Source organism: Stegodyphus dumicola, chromosome 8, assembly GCF_044657685.1.
Source record: "Stegodyphus dumicola isolate Sdum_Otavi_A_Nest chromosome 8, ASM4465768v1".
Lineage (NCBI taxonomy): Eukaryota > Metazoa > Arthropoda > Arachnida > Araneae > Eresidae > Stegodyphus > Stegodyphus dumicola.
This window is the reverse complement of record NC_140775.1, coordinates 7,412,318-7,433,178: the sequence shown is the minus strand read 5'-3', so window position 1 is coordinate 7,433,178 and position 20,861 is coordinate 7,412,318. Positions and strand designations below refer to the sequence as shown.

General features: G+C 31.6%; 1 protein-coding gene across 4 annotated transcripts in view; it reads right to left on the bottom strand.

Annotated features, from left to right (window-relative positions):
* Positions 1–965: 965 nt before the first annotated feature.
* Top3alpha (topoisomerase 3-alpha) overlaps positions 966–20,861 on the bottom strand; it is a 171,055-nt gene continuing 151,159 nt past the window's right edge. For all 4 annotated transcript variants that reach the window (XM_085821549.1, XM_085821547.1, XM_085821548.1 and 1 more), the window contains exons 28-29: positions 17,366–17,470; positions 966–1,139 (exon numbers count right to left, since the gene is read on the bottom strand). In XM_085821549.1, the coding sequence (XP_085677675.1) occupies positions 1,105–1,139; positions 17,366–17,470 (140 nt within the window). In that variant the 3' untranslated portion in view covers positions 966–1,104. The remainder of the gene's footprint in view (positions 1,140–17,365; positions 17,471–20,861) is intronic.

The following is a 20,861-nucleotide window of genomic DNA, read 5'->3' as shown; positions in this document are numbered from 1 at the left end:
CTTCACTATTTAGGATGTTCTGTTAATATGCAAAACCCCTCAAAACAGGTGAGAGTAGGCATCAAAGAGGAACAATTAATTGTTATGAGATATACTATTGCAAACTGATTGATATATCAGTAAAAATCACAAATGTAAGGTAGGGTCTGATGTAGAGAGGAAAGGTCGATTGACTGCTGATTTCATTTACCAATCTGCTTATCATAAGCAGCACTGTGAAATGCATGCATTAAGCGCAGGAGTATAGGCTGTTCTTGACAGAGCGATGTTAGTCATTATGAAACAATTTCATTCAGAAATGACATATCTGATTATATGACTAAGCCAAAATGGCACTGAAATGAAATACAATCTTTTAAATCAGTATATCCAGTTATTTTATAAATCACATATTTCATAGTCGAGTCTATTCTTACATTTCAAAGCTAGCAGGCAAAATGGATTCTGAATTTTCATTTTGTAACTAACATCACTAACATAATTTTGATTCTAATAGCTGCAGTTTTACAAATTTTTAAATTAATTTGAAAATATTTAATTTTGAAGGTAAAACTAAAACTGTAAAGAAAAATTTAATGTGAATTTCGTATACATTATTTTAAGACATACTGAAGCCAAACAAACTGGAAAAGAGAAAGCTTTTTTTTTTTTTTTTTTGAAAGCTGATATATGTTTATATTTGTAACATAAGATGCTTATACTTAACATTTCTTAGAATAACTTAAAATTTAGATTTCATATTCATACAGTTTTTACTAGGCCCATTCCTTTTTCATCTTACTTTCAGACACATCCAAAAATACACAAAATCATTTTCTTAAATGCAAAAAAATTAGTTTTTTCTTTTTAACTTTCTTTTCATGTGGTTGTTTGAAATATTTTGTTAGCATTTAGAATGGAAGAAAGAATCAATATGTAGAAAGAAAAATACACAAGAAACACATGGAAAGAAAACACATTAAATCTCTAATTTTGAAAATTACTTATTTTAATACTTAAAAAACTAATTTATGATCAGTTTTTTAAAAATAATACTTATGTACATATATACAATAAAAATTACAAATAGTAATCAATGTTCTAAATTCGGCTATTTATATACTGTCATCTGTTCAGCGGACAATTTTTTCTGTTATGACCTAAATAAAGAGAAAATTCTAAGTACATTTCATAATAATACATACAGTTTTAAATAACATATTGACATTTTACAATGCAACAGTTTTTTTTTTTTTTTTTTTTTTTTGTAAATATTTGTACCACAATAGAATTAATGAAACACTGCTAATACCTAGGCACATATAATTTTTGCTTTTAAGAAACAGATTTAAGTAAATGTATAAAACAGATGTATTAGTTCCAAAAAATAGTTTATGAACAAAAAAAAGGTATCTAAAGATAAACTGTTTAATTCGCATGATACTCGCCATCCAGTAAATTGCTGCATATTGTTCGGAGTCCCTGTGTCGCTCTTCACATACTTACTGTCTAGCTCTTTCATGTACATGCCTACTCATTGACCCTGTGTAAACTATTTCATTCAACCACAACATTTCACTTGTGTCACAAACCCTGGAAAAGCATGTGTTACTTCTACCCCCCTGCCAAAAGCATAACTGAATTTAGCAACCATAAATGTGTATCAGTATAAGTCTCTATAAAAAAGAAATAATTAAAAAAATATAAAAATTTTGGCACTTAAGTGACACATGTTTTGTTGTGCATAAATATTTCAAAATGGTATCCTTTTCTAGCCTTCTAAATGAGTAAATGAATGCTCATTTAGAAGGATAGGAAAAGGATACTCCACAAAACATACACCTACAGCTGGTGATTTTACACATTAACGTGAGCATCTATCACCAGTAGGTCACATTCGAGTCATCCTGCATTACTGGTGAGTCACGCTTGAATATTTGAACAAACACTGCATACCATTAAAAATGCAGTTTGTTTAATAACTCGAAAAACTGCCATATAGTTGAAAATTTAAACAATGGAAATTCAAAGTATTAATTAAAAAAAAAAAAGTAAGACTTATTTTATCTAACCATTATAAACGTAACTTTTAAAACAAAAATTCATTAGTAAAAAATAACAATTTTTTATTTATTTCAATGTAATGTTTTATAGCATTTTAAACAGAGTGATGGCTGGCCCTTACAACAATTACAATATGTGGAAGCATGTTGTTACTGGGTGAAAAGTTGCACTTACAGCTTCTGTATTAAGTGATACTACCACACCACCAGATGAAGCAACGCATGAATTCAAGTGCCATCTCACAGCAAAAAACATGAATATCAGTGCAGGCGTGAATGAGTTAAAGAACCCCGGCCCATATGAAATTCAGCGGCAGTTTAGAACTATTGATAGTTTTCAAGTGCAAAAAAGGAACAAGAAGAATTTGTTGAGGATATGATGAAAATATGTTAAAAGTCAGTACTCCATTGTATAAATTAAATCCCCAACTGAATGTGATTATCTAATAAAATATATGCCTAGTTCAGGTAGACTTTCTTCTGGAGATAATTTTAGATAATAGTATGTACAAAGTTTGTATGCATTTCTGCACACAGAAATTAAGTGCTTTTAAGGACCATCAATGAAAAAAATTAAGGACTTATCAACACATAGGAATTGAATAAACTAAAGGAATTAGCAATTATCTTCATTTGAACTGAATGAAAAAAGCAATAAAATAATAATGCCTGATATTGGTTGGGAAGTCTTTAAAATTAGTTGCACTTTGTCTGACTTGGATATGGTCATAGCTTCATGAAGATTTGGTTAAGTTGTAACCCAGGTAATATACAGTATTTAAGCTGCTGAAGCACAACAGGTGAAAGGTAAGCCATAAGCTGCTGAAGCACAACAGGTGAAAGGATGTTTTGTATTAGACTAGAAGAGAAACACGCTAATGTGACAATCAAAATTGTAAAAACAACCTTGTATTTAGCGTAAGTATATTGAAACACTCAATCGATTTCGAGGGCAGCTAAAGGTCCCTCCTCATCAGGAGAAAGAAATACCTAGAAAGAAGAAAATAAAGGGGAAGAGTCTCAGAAACACGTGGTCATTATCAGCACTGCACATGGTTATAACTGGATTTTTAATCAGAGTTGCACTGGCCGCCTACTTTTACTGAGCCAGGCTATTTGATCAAGCAAAAAGAACAAGAAAAATTAGCGAAGTTAAAAATAGGGAGCGAGGGGCAAATGCACCTTCACGCTCAAAATCTGAACTTCAAATTAAAAAAAAAAAAATTTAATTTTTTGCTTGATCAAATAGCCTGGCTCAGTAAAAGTAGGCGGCCAGTGCAACTCTGATTAAAAATCGAGTTATAACCATGTGCAGTGCTGATAAGGACCACGTGTTTCTGAGACTCCTTTCCCTTTATTTTCTTCTTTCTAGGTATTTCTTTCTCCTGATGAGGAGAGACCTTTAGCTGCCCTCGAAATCGATTGAGTATTTCAATATACTTACGCTAAATGCAAGGTTGTTTTTACGATTTTGAATGTTTTGTATTATTTTAAGTCTCATTAGCTGTAAGTTTTGTGTTAATTTTTATATTTTTGTGTTTCATCTTGCATCCACAATAAGGATGAAAGAAAGGCGGTAACTCAACATATAGATATAACTTCTAATGGTGAGCAGTTATTCACAAATAATTAAATTACATAATTAGATATCCTTAGTCATAACAGATTTACATGGTTACAATTATACTATTTTTCTATATCTGAAAAAATCCATTAAAAAAGGCACTAAGAACATTCTACAGCAGTTATAATTTATGCTATTGATTCTAAACTGATATTAGTATAATTATACACTAAAAGCTATAAAGCATTTATAGTTTGTAACAACAACTAACAACAACAAAAAAAAAAAAAAAATATTACGCATCTTTTTAATTTGAAAATTTTCCATGTATTTTAGCTAATTTACATCAATTTCCATCTCTTTAGCATCTTCTCTAAGTTCATTTTTTTCCAAAAAATAAATCAATGTTCCCACTATCTTCTGCTTCATCTCCTAATTTGTTAATGATTCAACAATGTACCTTTGAAGAATAATTTGTTTCCTCTCTTTTATAAAATCATTACTTCTTCAATGAGTGTCCTCTTCATTTTAGAGTTTTCAGATTTAATTAAAGATTTCCGTTATTCTAAAGAGCTTGTACTTAGTATGTACAGAAGAAATTGCCAATTTTCTTTAATAATATGAGTATTGTGAATATGAAATGATATAAGGTCAGAGCTGGTGTCAGAATTTTTAGAATTTAATGATGCACTCAGCAAAAAGAAAATTAGGGATGGCAAGCTTTAGAATTTAGGGCAGGCACTGAGGTGTGTATAATGCACAGAGAAATACAAGATGAATTTTTTAAAAGAATTTCAGTGTTCAGTTTCTTTACTTGCTTTAATGCTTGTGTATAGAGGAAAAATAAGAAAATAAAGCAAAGATAAACATGTTAAGAAAAAGAATTCTGAGATCAAAAGGAAAAAATTCAAATAATCTTGTTTTCACCATTCTTCCAAAAACTCTCATAAAGATAAGAAATCCATCACAAATTTCCTATAAAATATGTCCATTACATATTAATACCATGAAAACATTTTTCATTTTGACACATTTTTCTGTAACTGCAGGTCTATAAATCTTGCCCTCAAATACTTCTAAACCTTCTTAGGTGCAAGGTCTGAAATCAGAAAGATAAACTATCCCCACCAACATTCTAAGAGCAAAATTGTAGAAGATTATAAAATTATATATAAAATGCTTTTCCAAGAGAAAAGCAGAGATACGCATTTAATAGCTGCATAGGAAAAAAACTTTTGTCATGAAAAAATACTAAAGAAGACAAATGAAATTAATTTTAAAATAATTGCAGCAGCTTCCCTCTCCCCCCCCCAAAAAAAAGATATTTTGGAAAATGCGCTTCATAGCATTCATTATTTTGTTTATTTTTCAGAATGAAAATATTTTTAAGTCACAAAAATGGAAAGTAATGACACTTTAAATTTGACAGGAGAAAATAAGAACATTTTATTTTAATGTCACTTCTTAAATATAATTTTAATACACTATCATTATTTTCATGATATTTATCAATAATGTTATGTTTGTAAAAATCTTGTAAAAAATTTGGCAAATCTTCAAATAAAAAATTTTGTACACAGACTGATCTTGAAATCAGCAAAATGTTGGCAAGTTGCCAAATTTAGCGCCACATAATAAAAGAACTAATTTTGAAATGGTTATGCTTGAATCAAGGCAAGGCCTCGTGCCTAAAACTCAAGTATCCACCGTTTTTATTCAGTAGCAGTGAAGAATTCAAGCGTTAACTCATCAAACATACATTTTTCAATGCATCGTCAAAAAATATTCCTCCAAACTGGCAGTTGTAAAAAAACAGACAGAAATTTCAGATGAGTAAAATTAAGGACCTTTTGCCAATTTTCACGGAAATTAAGGCTTTTAAGAGCCAAAAATTGTTTCAAAAAAACCCTAAGAATGTTTAAGGACCATATGAACATTATATGTACAGCCTTGCACATATTCAATGAAAAAAGCAATAAAAGAACAGCTAAAAGGTTAGTCGGTAACTGTAGGACATACTGTACAAGAAAGGCATGCTCTTTTTCACTGGCCTACCCATTCACCTAACCGAACAGCATGCATTTTTTCCCTTTGGGGCTTTATAAAAGATCAAGTCTACATCTCGCTGCTACCTAATCATTTGCCAGAGCTGAGATAAAGAACTGAAGAGGCTATTGTTTTCATTACTTTGGACATATTAACCAAAGTGTGGGAAGAATTAGACTATAGGTTGAATGTGTGCTGTACAATTAAGTTAGAATAACTAGGCTAGTTTACCTTCAATTTGATGCAAGATTTGTTGTAAATAGTCTAAATTAAACTGTTATTATAACTGAAACACTCTTTTTATGGACACGTTTTATATGCAGTCTTGTTGAAAACTACTGATTCAGAAACAGAGGTCATGTTTTATAGTAAGTACAAACCTTTATTAAATACCAGTGTAACCAAAGAAAGGAGAAAGAAAGTTTTTCTGCACTTTATAATAATAATAATAATAATAATAATAATAATAATAATATAAAAAAGAAGGAAAGAAACACACATACTTAAGGTACATAAAAATCAACTAATCAACTGGCAGCAAAATTTTACCCTGAACTAGATATAACCAGATGGAATTTTTGTTTTGAGCTGTTATTTATTTCAGTGAATAAATATATGAGGCATATTGTTACTTTTCTTAATGAACAGAAGGATGGTAATTCAAGTATCGGCTCCTACATTAATATTCTGAAAATGAAATTCTGGTATGTAAAATAAGAGTTCAAGTGGCTTTTGTTTCTGAATTCTGTCCAAAAATTATGAAGTTGATTTAGAATTTAGAAAGATCAAACTATGCATTTGCTCACTTCTTTTAGATTAACCCTCTGACTGCTCAATTTGTGGACCGAAAACGCTTCCAATTTTTTTTTTTTCCCCCATATTTTAAATCTATATTGGAGAATTGAAAAATGCACTTTTTCTTTCTAGAAAATATTATTATATAGATTTTATCATGAGAAACTAAGTTGCCAGAAAAACCAATTTCAGATGTTATCACAAAATAATAATAATAATAATAATAATAATAATAATAATAATAATAATAATAATAATAATAATAATAAAATAAAATTCAGTCAAATTACAGTTAATTTCTATTTATCACATAATATAAAAAAGTAAAATGTGTAAAATTTAAGAAAATATAAAGCACTGAGGGGGAAATACCTTAGAATAGAGTTCAAGGCAAAGTCCAACTTCACAGTTTTTGCATCAGATTCAATAAATCTAATTAATAATCAATCTAATTAATAACTCAATAATTTAATTAAATAATCAAGATAATCGCTGAACGTTTTCTAGCAGCCATTTCTGTAAGAAAAAAGCGGCAAAAAGTGAAGTTTGAGCGTTAACACCACGTGCCTTTAAATGCCACAATTTAGTGGACAACTAGTGATATCTGTTGGCCAAAACGTAAACTAAACGCCTAATATCAAGGCCTGCCAGACTGAACGAAATTCCGGGTCCCAGTTTTCACTGGCTTTCGCGAAATTCATCGCTAGGTGGCGTTTGCATTCTGCTACACTTTTACTATACATTCTCTATTTGTAATGTGGCTCGACAAAAAGTGTATTTTATTAAAAGGTGCTGCTGTAACTAAGAGTAACATAGGATGGTATATAGTTGCATGCTATGCTGAAAAGTTTTCTTCCTTTTAAAAAAATAGTTACGATTGTACTTAAATAATTATTCGCAGCATATAACTGTTGGACGGATAGCATTTCCATAAGTTCCATGCAATACAGATTTAATACAAATACATAATACAAAATTTCTCAAACAAAAGCCGTCATCACGTAAAATTTTACAGCTTTAAAATTCTTTTGATAAGTTTCTTTCGCTCAGCTTTTGTATATAAACAAGCTTCTTAATATGTGTGTGCATGTGTGTTCAGCTTCATGTCATTTTTTCGTCTCCTGAAATAAAAATATCATATTGGAGATAATCTATGTTTTCTGTATAAATGATATTTTAACCTATCATATATATATATATATATATATATATAAAATTTTAAAGCGCACATCTCATTTCAATTAGTGTGATGTATCAATATGCTGTGCATGAATTTCTGTCTACCTGAATGAGCGTTTTGTGGTTGCACTTGAAGTAATAGAGATTCATGTCGAATCCATATATATATATATATATATATATATATATGTAATTAATAGAGGTAATACTTTTTGTTTTAGGGAATATGGCTTTATTTTTTAAAATATGCTGTCAATGATATTGAAATACTTGGTATTCAACACTAGCAGTCTCAAAATTTTATATTCCCTCCGTTCCAAACTAGTTGCTACACTTAGGTCGAAAGTTTTGTCCCAAATTAGGTGCTACATTTCAAGTAGGTGGAGTCATAAATATCTTTCGATGCAGTTTAGTAGATGGATACCAGTAAAATTATAAGGTGTACTACAAGAAATGTAACGCTGCATACTATGTTTTTCATTCTCAGTTTTTACTTTTTACAAATGTAGCACTTATTTCGGAACAATTTTATCGACGTAAATTTAGAGGGTTCGCACGCTCTTAAGCCACGCTCCATCTTGTAAGGACTATGTACTTGTAAGGCACCCGTATTTCAGAAAGATTGTGTTTAGGTGATAAAGGCAAAGCCTCATGGGCTGTCTGCCTAAGGTGAGGGATGTCTTTGTGGAAGAATTTCTAAGGCGAACTGGCTCGTATAGACAAGACAGATCATTGAATTTATGTTTAATTAGCCTGAAGAATTTAAGTGATTACTGATGGAAGAGTCCTTACAAAATGGAACATGGTTTAAGGGTGTGCTGGATTTTTGAAACTAATTTAGTACTGATTTAAGGAGGGAATGCTTGATAAGTAAAGTTGTTGTTGATTTATAGCTTAGCACCCTGAAATTTCTGGAAAATGTACAAACAAAATCATAAAATCTTCAGTATCAATAATCAGTACTCAAATGTAGCAACTAATTTGGGGTAGAGGGATTATATGATTCATTGTGATTAATGTCATACATGTTATTACTATATGCTGTAGGTGATATTGAAATACTTAGTATTCATCACTAACAGGCTTAAAATTTTATATAAGATTCACTGTGATTAATGTCATGTATGTCATTATTATATGCTGTTGGTGATATTGAAATACTTGGTATTATTTTGAATATCTGTAGTGTTGTGTTTACTCTTCAGAGCTCTAAATCTGCATTATTTAAAATTTTATTTTTGAATATTTCCTAAAAAAGTATTTTATATTAATTAAAAAAGAGAAAAAAATCTTCAGTACCTAAAACCAAATCTCTTTTAGAAATTAATTACATATTTAATAATGGTTCAATTATTTTGTTGCATAGGACAACTGATATTAATCGATGAAAATTTTGCGCTGAAATAGTTCATGTTCTGAAGCTACCTGCTAACTTCATACTATATAAATAATTTTAAAGTAAAACATGTGCTCTAAATTACCCTTAAATTAGAATAGTTAACTCTAATAAGTATAATTAAAAATAGCGTATATCTTGATGGAAACAGGAATTAAATTCAGAATCAAGTAGCTGACGGTTATATATGAAAAATGAAAAATGGGATAACTTGAAATTTCATGCCTTCTTTCTAAATAAAAATATTTTTATTACAGTCAAAAGTTGTTAATCTGGACCTGAAAGCTACAAACTTTCTGCGCATGCGTCACCGCCTAATGCGTTCACGCATGCGCATAATACGTTTACGCATGCGCGTTTGATGTATAATGGACGGTATAAGCTAAGCTAAATTTATCTAATTATTTATTTCAGTTAATGTTGCAGATTGCATTGTTCCTTAATCTTCGAGTTGGATTTGGCTTATTATTTTTTGCAGACTGTTAGAGCAATTTTATAAAAGTAAGCTTGAACTTTCGATTATGTCAAATAGAATTTCCGATATATATTTACTAATATGTAAAGGATCTACAAAGCGAAAGTATGTTTCGATGTCCATCAAACAAAAAGTGGAATTGCAGCAAAAAATAACCATTCCAAAATCTGTTTATCAATTTCATGATGCTCTGTGGGGAGGGGGGGGGTACGTCACGGCACGCAATGAACTGGAAGTTGATCTGTCAGCACTATCCTTATCTTCAGGGCAGATGTTTTTATTTTATTCAGCTTATAATTCCTTACTAAATGTAGTATTTCATCTCGATGTATTCTGTCTTTGATATGATTTAAATCAAATTCTTCGTCATTATAAATATCACGAGTACACATCAAATAGTTTTCTGGTTGCAATTTTCTAATTTCGACTATGCGTAATGTATGCTTTACGCATGCGCGCGGTAAAAGAAAGGTTTAATAAAGTAAACAAATAAATATTAAGCCTTTTTTTTTTTTTTTTTTTTTTTTTTTTTTTTTTTTTTGTAAATTTTGATACCCTTTAGATCATACTTGCTCTTTATTTCATAAATTACGGTTTCATATTTTTAATTTTATAATTTCTGCATGCCATTTTACGAGATTTAAACTGATGATCTAAAATCCGGACAAATCGATAATCAGGAATCGCTGAAGTCCCGACAAGTCCGGATAAAAGACTTTTGACTGTATAAAGAAATGCATAATTTCTGCCTACTACAGATTTATCGTTTTTCAACTTTGCATATAACAAGACAATTATTTGTCTCGGGTACCATTCTGCTCATTGTTAACGTCGCAAAGCATAGCAGAATAGTACGCCATCTTGCGGTAAATAGAAATTTCACGGAGGCCACCGAAAACACAAAAGAATATTTTCACACTGGCAGGCCTTGAGTATAAGTTGGCCTTGCTAATACTGTATATAATTTATTTCAATGGTTAAACAGGAAAAAAAAGGGATGCACTCCTCAATAAAGGAAGAAAAAGATATGCGTGCGGAAATCGCGGGATAAGCAAATTTTGCTACATTTGAGTTGTCCATGGAAATCGCAGGATTATCAGCCAGAAGATTAAAGTCTTCTCTTCAGCACAAGAAAAATTAAATTGATCAGAAGCACAAAATTATTATGATGATAACAGTAGAGAAGTGTTTAAATAAATTAACTGAACAAATGCTGTTCAATGCAAAAGTGAAACCTATAAGCAGTTTTGCAGATTTATCCATCCATAGTTGTAAGCTCTCCTACATCAGGTTTGAAGCCTAATTTATTACAGAAACGCTTCTCTAAAATATCATTTTTTAAAAATATTTCAAAAGACGAGCTCATTGATGGATACAATTATTCTTATAAGCAACTTATATTCTTAAAAACACAGTGGTCAAAGAAGACACTCACAAGACATCACACAAATTCTTATAGCAATAACATTTTGAGACAAAAACTTAAGACAGTTATTTATAGCCTAGTCCCATTAATAATGAGGATGCTTAGAGATATCTTAGTATTTATAACATCCTAAAGAATTGAGAGAATACTGTTGTCATAAATTTATTTTTACATTACTGTAGTAGTTTATTTAATTCTAGAAGGTTAAAAAAAAAAAAAAAATAAGGATTTGTATTTCTTCTTTCTTTCCCCCCAACCCAAATAAACATGAAACTTAAAACTTGTACTTTTGTGACATTTCCATCCCCCCCAATATAAGAATGACACACTCCTGTTAATGCTCACAGTAATAAATTTATCTAGCATGATATAAATCACAACCAATCCCTTTCTCTTCTCCCTTTTTTTTATTAAAAATAAACTTATTTTATTAAATGGCATAAATAGCTTATATTTTTACTTAAAATGTAAAACAAAATATTTAGATGATTTTCCAGCTTATGTATATCCAAATAAGTTTGATCTGTAGGACTCTGCATATTATATAATTAAAATTTAATCGAATCACTATTAAAAAAAGTTGTTTTATAGCAGAAACCACTTAATGTGATTGTGATAATGCTATCATTTGAATGTTGTTATCAAAGTGAAGAAGTCCCCCATATGCTTAACTAAGAAAACATGGAAAATAAATTGCTTATTATAATCAATAATTCAGTTAATGTAGTAAAAATATTACAGAATATACTTTTGAAATTGAAGCAAAGTCATCAAATAAAGTCAAAATGGATTCTAAAATTACTAAATGGGAGAGAAATGTTGCCAAGTAAAGGATTAAGTCACCAAATAGCTTGATTTCGAGTCAACCATTAGCAAAAAAAAGCAACCTTAATTTGACATACATTTCAAATAGCTCTATCAGTTTTGTGGGCAATCACACACAGTCCTTAAAAATCTGCAGAATTCCCCTTTCCTTCTAAAAAAATATGTTTCTAGTTATATTTATATTAAATGAGTTTGCTATTTTGAAGGATAGTTTTTCTCATCATTTAAATACAATCAAAATATCTGTGGACAAAGGTGATCACATTATGTGGTGCCTATTAATTATGTTTGAATAAGTGAAATATACTAAATTCCATACCTTCATGTGCAAAAGCTGTAGATACTGATAATCAATATTTTTATGAGACCTATTACAAATTTCATAACAAATGTTGTTTTACCCAGCATATAACCAATAACCACCAAAAAGTGCAAATTTTGTTTTAAAGTTGCTCTGTTTTTGCTTTACGAGAATAATATAAAAAGTTAGTTTTAATATACATAGCACTGAACAACAGCATTGAAAATATTTTAACAGAACTCTTCACATTATTATGAGGAGCTTTGTAACAAGAATATATGTCTAAAATTAAGGTTTAACCCTTAGACGTGCGGTGGTCGCGCCCTGAAACCACCAATTTTCGAATTTTTTTCTCCTCTTCTTTCCGAAATTTTTGAGTGAAAACCAATTGATTACTGATCTTTTACCTCTAAATAACACAAAATGACTGCAGAATCATACATTTTTTAGGTCTTAGTACTTCAAATAGGATGCCTTTTAAAATTCGTTTTCAATGAGACAAAATAACTTCCTTTTATTAATATAAACAACTTTAAATTTCAAAAGTTATTCATCGCACATCATGACTTTTATCATAAACAATAAAATATAGCAATAATTAAACTGCATTTATAAAATAAACCCTCTATATGTATGGCATTTGCTTTATGGTTTTAGTGCGCGACCACTGCGCCTCTAGAGCATTGTGTCACAATGCTCTAGAGGCTCGGTGATTGCGCTTTGAAACCACTGCTCTTCACAATGGCGTTTGCTTGCTTCTCAAATAGGAATGTTTATTTTTACCCAGATATAGATAAGGGGTTTTGAAACCACAGAGTTATTTTATTACTAAACAATACACGCACCTGCCCAGTAAAAAGGGCTTTCTTTTCCAGAGACTTTTCTCTGACCTCAACACACTTGCTACCCAAATTAGAATTGTGATTATATAAATTATTTCCTGTGGTTTAAATTTAATGTAAATATACTTTGCTATAATTAAAAATAGAAATCGCCTAAAGTTTTATTTAAATTAAAAATATTTTCTGAATATTTTGGAACGAAATATGAATAAAGTAAGTATGAATGGGAAACGAATGATCCGTACCAAAGCCAAAAAGGGCCAAGCTCCCCCCCCCCACATTAACATAAAAAAATACAAATTTCATGTTCCGGATGAAAAGAAACTAAATAACGCTGGACATATACCAGTGAAATTTAGATCCAGGCAGTGTACATTTTGTGGCACAAGGAAGAAACCCCATAGAAGATACATGTGCGAAATGTGCAATGTGGGTCTATGCATGTACCAAAAAGACAAAACATATTTTGAACAGTGTCACAAAAAACATTTGTTCTTTGAAATTAAAAAACACTGAGTCTTTTTTTATCTTTATTTTACTGAGTTTTTTTTAATCCATTTAGCCAAACGTTCTTATTATGTAGGTACTTATATTTTCACTGCTATAGAAAAATTACATAAATGATTATTTTTTAATTTTTTTCTGACAATTTACTTTGTCAAATAATGTAAAAAATTATATATAATGCAAGTCTTACATACATTTTTTTAAATTAATAAATTTCATCATTTATTGGAAATGTGCACAGAGAAAGGTAAGTTTTTTTTTTCCTACTACCTCAATAAATTTCAAAGTCCTAAACGTGCGGTGGTTTCACAATGTGACCACCACCCACAGAACAATGGGCAAGAACAGATTTTTTAAAAAAAAATTCATATGTTATTTGTCTCTAGGATCATAATATTCAATTTCTAGAGATTTAGTTAAAAAAATTATAAAAATAATATTGCACGTGTCAAAGGGATAAAGAAATAAAGCCCATAAACCACTTTCGGAGAGTAATCTACATTAATAAAAGAGCTAATTTATAAGACAACAGGCAAAAACCTATAGATATAGATCTATCCTATATCTAGATCCTATATCTGATAGATTTCGTTCCCTGTTCGGCTCACTCACTGAATCTTGTTGGATCCTGTGCGGCCGAGTCTTGTAAGCAGCTGTATCTTTCTTCGGTATTTTGCAGTCATTGTATATTTTTTTTTTTCGGCATCAACACATAGATGGGAAATTTTGCTGTTAAAACTGAAGTCAACAGTCGTGAAGAGCCTTTCTCAGTTAAGATGGTCTGCTCAAGCTGACACCTGCCGAAGTCTATGTTGCTCCAGGGATGAGATAACGACAGCTCGTCAGATAATCGCAAATGACGCAAATAAAAAACCATCTACTTGCTCTGAGGCTTCAGGTCTTCTGAATTCATTAGACTCAATGGACACTTGCTTTTTGTCACTTCTCTGGAATGACGTCTTGGAAAGGTTCAACAAAGTAAGGAAATCTTTCCAATCTGTTAACATTGACTTGGGTATGGTCATTGAACTGTATCAGTCTTTGGTAACATACCTAGAACACTTAAGGAAACCCAGTACCTTTGAAAAGTCGAAAGTTATTGAAAAATCTGGAGAAAATAGCTATGCATATGGGTGACAGGCAAAATGCCCACAGGAAAAAAACCCACAGGAAAAATGATCACAGGTATAAATGCTCACAGGAAAAAAGCCCACATAGAAAAAAGCTCACATGGAAAAATGCTCATTTAGAAATATGCTCACTGATAAATAATTCACAAAGAAATATCCTTACATTAATCAATCAATAATTAATCGATTTGAACATCGTACACCTACTTGAATTTTTCAAAGAATAATTATTTAAATTACCAAAACATCTATGGTGTATACATGAAAAAAAACTGTATAACATATGTCTAGATTCAGTTGCTATATAAGACTAACAAATGGACCGTTTTGGATTATGAAAAGGAGAGAAAGACGGAAGAAAAATCAAACAGAATATACAGTGAAAAATTATTACAATTTTAATTGTAATAAAAAAATTAGCAAAAAGCAAAAAAATTACTACAATTTTAATTGTTAAAAAAATAAAATATTAGTAAGTATAAGTTACACATTTTATAATATAAACATTTAGAAGAATAAGGAAATAGAAATAATTATTTTACTTAAATTACGTAAAATACTTTGTTATATATAAATCATGTATATTTCACATAAATTTATAAGGTATTTCTCCGGCGTTCTTAGCATGTCTTCGTGGTGTGGTGGTCTGCACGCTGGGCGCTTATTCCAGAGGTCCGTCGTTCGATTTCCTGCGAAGGCTTTGCTTATTTCTCACGTCTCTTGCTTCCAAAATACCTAATGTCTCTAAAAACTTACTGAATATTAGCTAATAGATGTAAATATTTAATTTTATCATCGATTTCATCAGTTTCTTACATAATTCGCGATTACCAAATGTAAGTTTTCATATTTTCTTTTTCTTTTTTTTTTTTTAAACACCCTGTTTTTAGAATAGCTAGTAATAAAGGTTGATAGGCTAAATCTTTTTAATGTTAAGTAGTAATGTCTTTTTAATGTAAATCTTTTTAATGCTAATCTTTCTAATGTAATGTCTCTTTTTTTTTTTAATGTAAGTTTTCAATAGCTAGTAATAAACGTTGATAGGCTAAATCTTTTTCAATATGCCAAACAAAAACCCCATACTAAAATGGCTACAATTAAATAATGAATTTAGTACCTTATGAAAGCTTTCGTAATAATTTAATGTTTTAGGAGATTTTTCGAAAGCTGCTTCATAATGATTCTACACTTCGATTGGAAACTGTGGTCTTATAGAACATTTTTGGCTCCAAACTTAAATAACTACATTCAAACATCAATTTCTTTAGATACGCATCAAAAGTATGCAAAAATAGAGTAAATAAAAAACAAAAACTATTGGCAGTTACGGGGGGGATGTCGTACAGGGGGCTGTGGTATAAAATATTACAGTACATGCAAAATTTTACTATACTTTTCCTTCTTTAATATATCGCTCCTGAAAAGGTTAATATGAACATTTGTCCAATAATTTTTTCAAACGGTTAAATAATTTTTCCTTAAAAAATTCAAGTAGGTGTACGATGTTCAAACTGATTGATTATTGATTGATTAATGAAAAGATATTTCTACTTATTGTATCTATCAGTGGGTTTATTTCCATGTGAGCATATATCTATGTGAGCTTTTTTCTGTGTGAGCATATTTCTAGGTGAGCATTTTTCCATGTATTTTTCTATGTGGGCATATTTCTGTGTGGGCTTTTTTCTGTGAGCATTTATACCTGTCAGCATTATTCTTGTGATCTTTTTTCCTGTGGGTTTTTTTCCTAGAACCGTAGTTTCGTAAGAAAGACAAACTTTTTACTTAACTCGTTATAAGCAGATCTGCATCTTTGTAATTCTGTAATTAGTCTATTGCAGAGGAAACGTAAGTGTAAAGTCCAGTTCAATGAAGTAAAAGGAAATGAGACCAAACTCTCTGGCAGTGTGGCAGGGATAGATTCAGAGTTACCATTTGTAACGTCATTATAGATAGACTAATTACAGAACTACAAAGATGCAGATCAGCTTATAACGAGTTAAGTACAAAGTTTGACTTTCTTACGAAACTACATCGTTTGGAATCTAAATACGTCCATGAAAAAGCCAGAAACATCATAACTTTTCATCCGAGGGATTTGGATAGGAATTTGGAAAACAAGTGTCTGCACCTGCAGGCTCATTTGTCATTGAATGATGAAGTTATGGAGTTATCGTCACTGAAGCTTTTGGACATTTATCCAAACTTAGGAATTGCATTCCGAATGCTGTTAAGTACACCAGCGTCAAACTACTTAGCAGAACGGTCATTTTCAGAGCTGAAGAGAGTAAAGAATTACTTAAGGTCTAGCATAGTTCATCGTATTATTCTACAAATTTTATAGAATAACGTAACTATGTTAACATAGACTGTATTATTTTGAATTCTGATGTTTATTAAAGTCGATTAAAAATTATATGTTTTGTACTAGAGCATTTAATTTGCTAAATTTCCAAAATAGCTTTAAGATGGTTGGGGGCGGGGCAAATGTCGAGTGCCTAGGGGCCCTGGGTCTCTAAGTCCAGGCCTGGCTCTACTAGAAGACAGTGAATGTTGGGATAAATATCAGATTCTAGCTATAATATAAATGCAGTCAGTCATTCAATACTATAAACATGAAATTATATACATTTGAATTTTTTTTTTTAATTTATGTTATTGCAAACTTCTGTAACTAATTTGGACAGTATATGATATACACATTTTATAACACTTAACATAGACATTCAGGATAAAAAGACAGAAGTTTCTCCAATGTTTAAAATAAGAGAAGGAATTATTTTTAAAAATAAATAAATAACACAAGAAACATTTTAGAGACAAAAATAAGCAATTACCTCTTTCCTTACATATTCCACATTTTCTTTTATTTGCCGGGCCTCCTAAATTAGATGCTGATGGTCTTCTACGCGACTGGCTAGTAGATAGATCAGAGCTTCCAGCTAAAATTATAAATTTCTTCCTTTAAAAGGAATTTCAAATAGTTTTAAAAATAAATTTTAGTTTCAGGTGAACACTTATTAGGGGGTTTTGAGCTAAGAAACAATTCTAAATGCAATATATACATTTATGATTCAGCTATTTGAATGTATATTTTAAATATTGTAAACTAATTGAACTATCTATTATTTGCATTAATTAATGTACATGTGTACCCAAATACAACAGGAAATCTGAATAATCCAAAAACAAACTTCCATTACTGTAAAAGATTGTTTTAATTAGATGACACTAACTGTGCTTTTTAAGACACAATTTAATTAAAATATTAACAACATGCACATAAAATCTGAGGTTTCCCTCTGCAGGAAATATAGAGAATAGTCATAATTAAAACCACTTTATTTATATCTATGTAGAGTGCTCTCTACCAGACATTGCACTGAAACTTAGTATGTATGTTACATGTTACAAATTGCAAACATAAAACTTTTAATCACAGCATTTTGCCAATGCCTATTCCATTTGTGTCAATCACATGTTCAGAGAGCATTATAGCATGTCTTACAGCAGCATGAAGAGTTTCTTGAGGAATTGCAACACAGACCTTCCTTCACAGATTTCCTCTATAGACATGATTTCTTGGGAATCCACACAATCAAACATTACAGGGGTTTAAGTCTAGCCAGGCATTCAGAATACTTCTTGAAATTACCCATTATGTACAAAGTGCAAAGAAAGACATTCCTTCCCTTACCAACCAATACGGGGTGTTGCATCATCTTTCATGAAGATAGTCAGAATGCAGAGAATGTTCATTGCAGCACCCACATACGGTAGCTCTGATTATTCACAGCTCTAAGGCAAAATGCACCTCATCTGACCACAAAATGTTTCAAGGCCATGCATTGTTATTTGCTATTCCTGCTAAAAAAATAGCAGGCAAAATCAGTGCACTGATGCAGATTTTGAGATAGCAGCTTTGCATGTGGATCTTGTAGGGATACGACTTTAAAATGGAGCACAGAAATTTCTGTCACAGACACAGCAAATTCAAGCCCATGTTGAAGAATCTTGAAACCAGGATGCTCTGTCAGCCATCGTTTCCACAGTTTCATTTGAAATCTATTCTTGTTCTCTTACATTTTTCAACATAGCACCTTTTTGCAAGCTTTCCAAATGTTAGTATTCTTGTAGTGCAACTGAAGTGTTATTGCAGTTCCACTAAAACAACTCAATGTGGTTGGTAAAGAATGACTTCATGGCAGTAACCACTGGAACTTGAAATAATTCCCTAATAGGAGAGAGGAAGTTTCTAAGTTGTATAACATTCTTTCTACATTGCATGAAAAGCATTATCTAATGCTCAAAATTTGATCACTGTTTTTTTAATAACAGGTATTTTTCCCTCTAAGGTCCATAAAACATACCAAGTTTCAAAGAAATATGTTAACCAGAACGGGTTCTGTAGATGTCATTTTAATAATAACCATTCTAATGTCTTATATTCTAATATCTGAAAGCTATATTGACATTCTGTAATGCAGTGGTACTCAACCTTTTTTGGTGCTGCAGCACAAAAGGTAGTTTCAGAAAGTGAAGTGTGCACCACATAATATTTCCATCCCAGGTGATATTCAGGCCATCCCTTGGTGATATTATCACATTACTAGGTAACGCTAGCCTGTAAGGAAAAAAAAAAAAAAAAAACGTGGGAAAACACTCGTCTTTCTTGCATAAAGTGACAAAGCTGTTGGTTCTTCCTGTTATGGCAGGTGCTCTGTCTGTGGTTATTGCCGGCAGCTTTTTAAGCGGGAAGCCAATTTCTGCCGCAAATGTCCTAAAAACTTTGTAAATGTCCTGTTCTTGCATTCTCATCTTCAAAGGCAAAATTTTTAATAATTCTTCTTTAACACAAAAGTCGTTAAATACCATTCTTATCATAACAGCTAACTGCAACATGTTAGAAATATCCGTGGACTCATCAAATTGGAGAGAAAACCATTCACATTTCCAAGTCTCTCTTCAGCTGAGATTGCATATCAGCAATTGTTTCTATTCTTTTTTAAACAGTGCTGCCTAATAACTGAAGGTCCTGAATCGCATTGATGATTGTTAGAGAATCCGTCAAAGAGGCTTTTGGCACCTGCAAGAGAGACTTCCTTCAGCAACTCAGTCTTGAAATGATTTTTCTTCTTCGCCAGCAAGTGAGCAATTTTAAACAAGGCCGTTGTTCTATTTTTGGGCTTTGAAACTGTTACTTGTGGCCTAACTGTTGGAAAATATGACCTATTGTAACAATTTTTCTGCATCATCTCTCCTCCTTAAAATAATTCTAACTTTTACATAAGGTTTAGTTCTTATTTTAAAGGGATATAGCAATTATTTCTACTTCGTTTTTCACTGCCACTGTTTGTATTAAGAATGGACTGTTCCACCCTAATTAAGATGCAAAAACGAAACTTGATGTTACGTCATCTGGAAAGCTGAGTCTTGCTTGCCGATAGCTGATTGGTTGCCGTGAGATGATGTCACATCTACTTCAGGTATAAGTATCTCGCGTCACTCTGGCTTATTCCTTCTGGTTCCTGTTTCATTGCTCCACGGTGTGCCGTTCCAGCCCCCATTGGAAGACGATATTGCGATGTGTGCCCTGGTTCCAGTCCAAAAGATGACTTTTCCTGGATTCTGAAAAGCGGCTACGATGTGAGCGACTGCCGTGGGCGGCATCCTGTTTCTACAGCTCGGCGACAATAGATTCCAACCTGTGATTTCCGGCGAGCAACTACCATGGGCGGCATCCTGTTTCATGAAGGCGGCATCAATATAAGTGTTTTTTTTTAGGACTAGCGGCGATGTTTTTCCAAGCTGTGATCCCTTGTGTGTAACTACAGTGCAGTGGCGGCTCATAATAAGCACTGTGGAACTGCAGCACCCCCTATTTCCACTTATTATTATTTTTAATATTTAATATAGTGTACCCTTTAATTCTTTCTTTACACTTTTACAATACATAATCCTTAAGCTTAATGTCAGTTGCCATCCCCTACTTTGTGAAAAAGGTACGAAATTGTTTGTTTGGAACTGTGTGCTTCACAGTTCCAGCGACGTGGTGTTTGGCTGTTCTGCGCATGCGCGCACCCGAGCCGGGTAGTGAGGAGAGCACTGTCACTCTTGCAGTGCCAAAATTCTGCCATGTTGTTGGAAATGTGATTTCTTTTTACTCCGCACGTGTGGTATTCCTCCACAAGATGGAACTTCATCATACGGACCATAAACAGAGTTCATGAAAATTTGCAACCTTTAAAAAATTGCCTTGCTAAAATTCAATCAACATCAAATGCAGATCAAATTATTGCAAAAGCAACAGGAATTTAAAAAAACCTATATGAT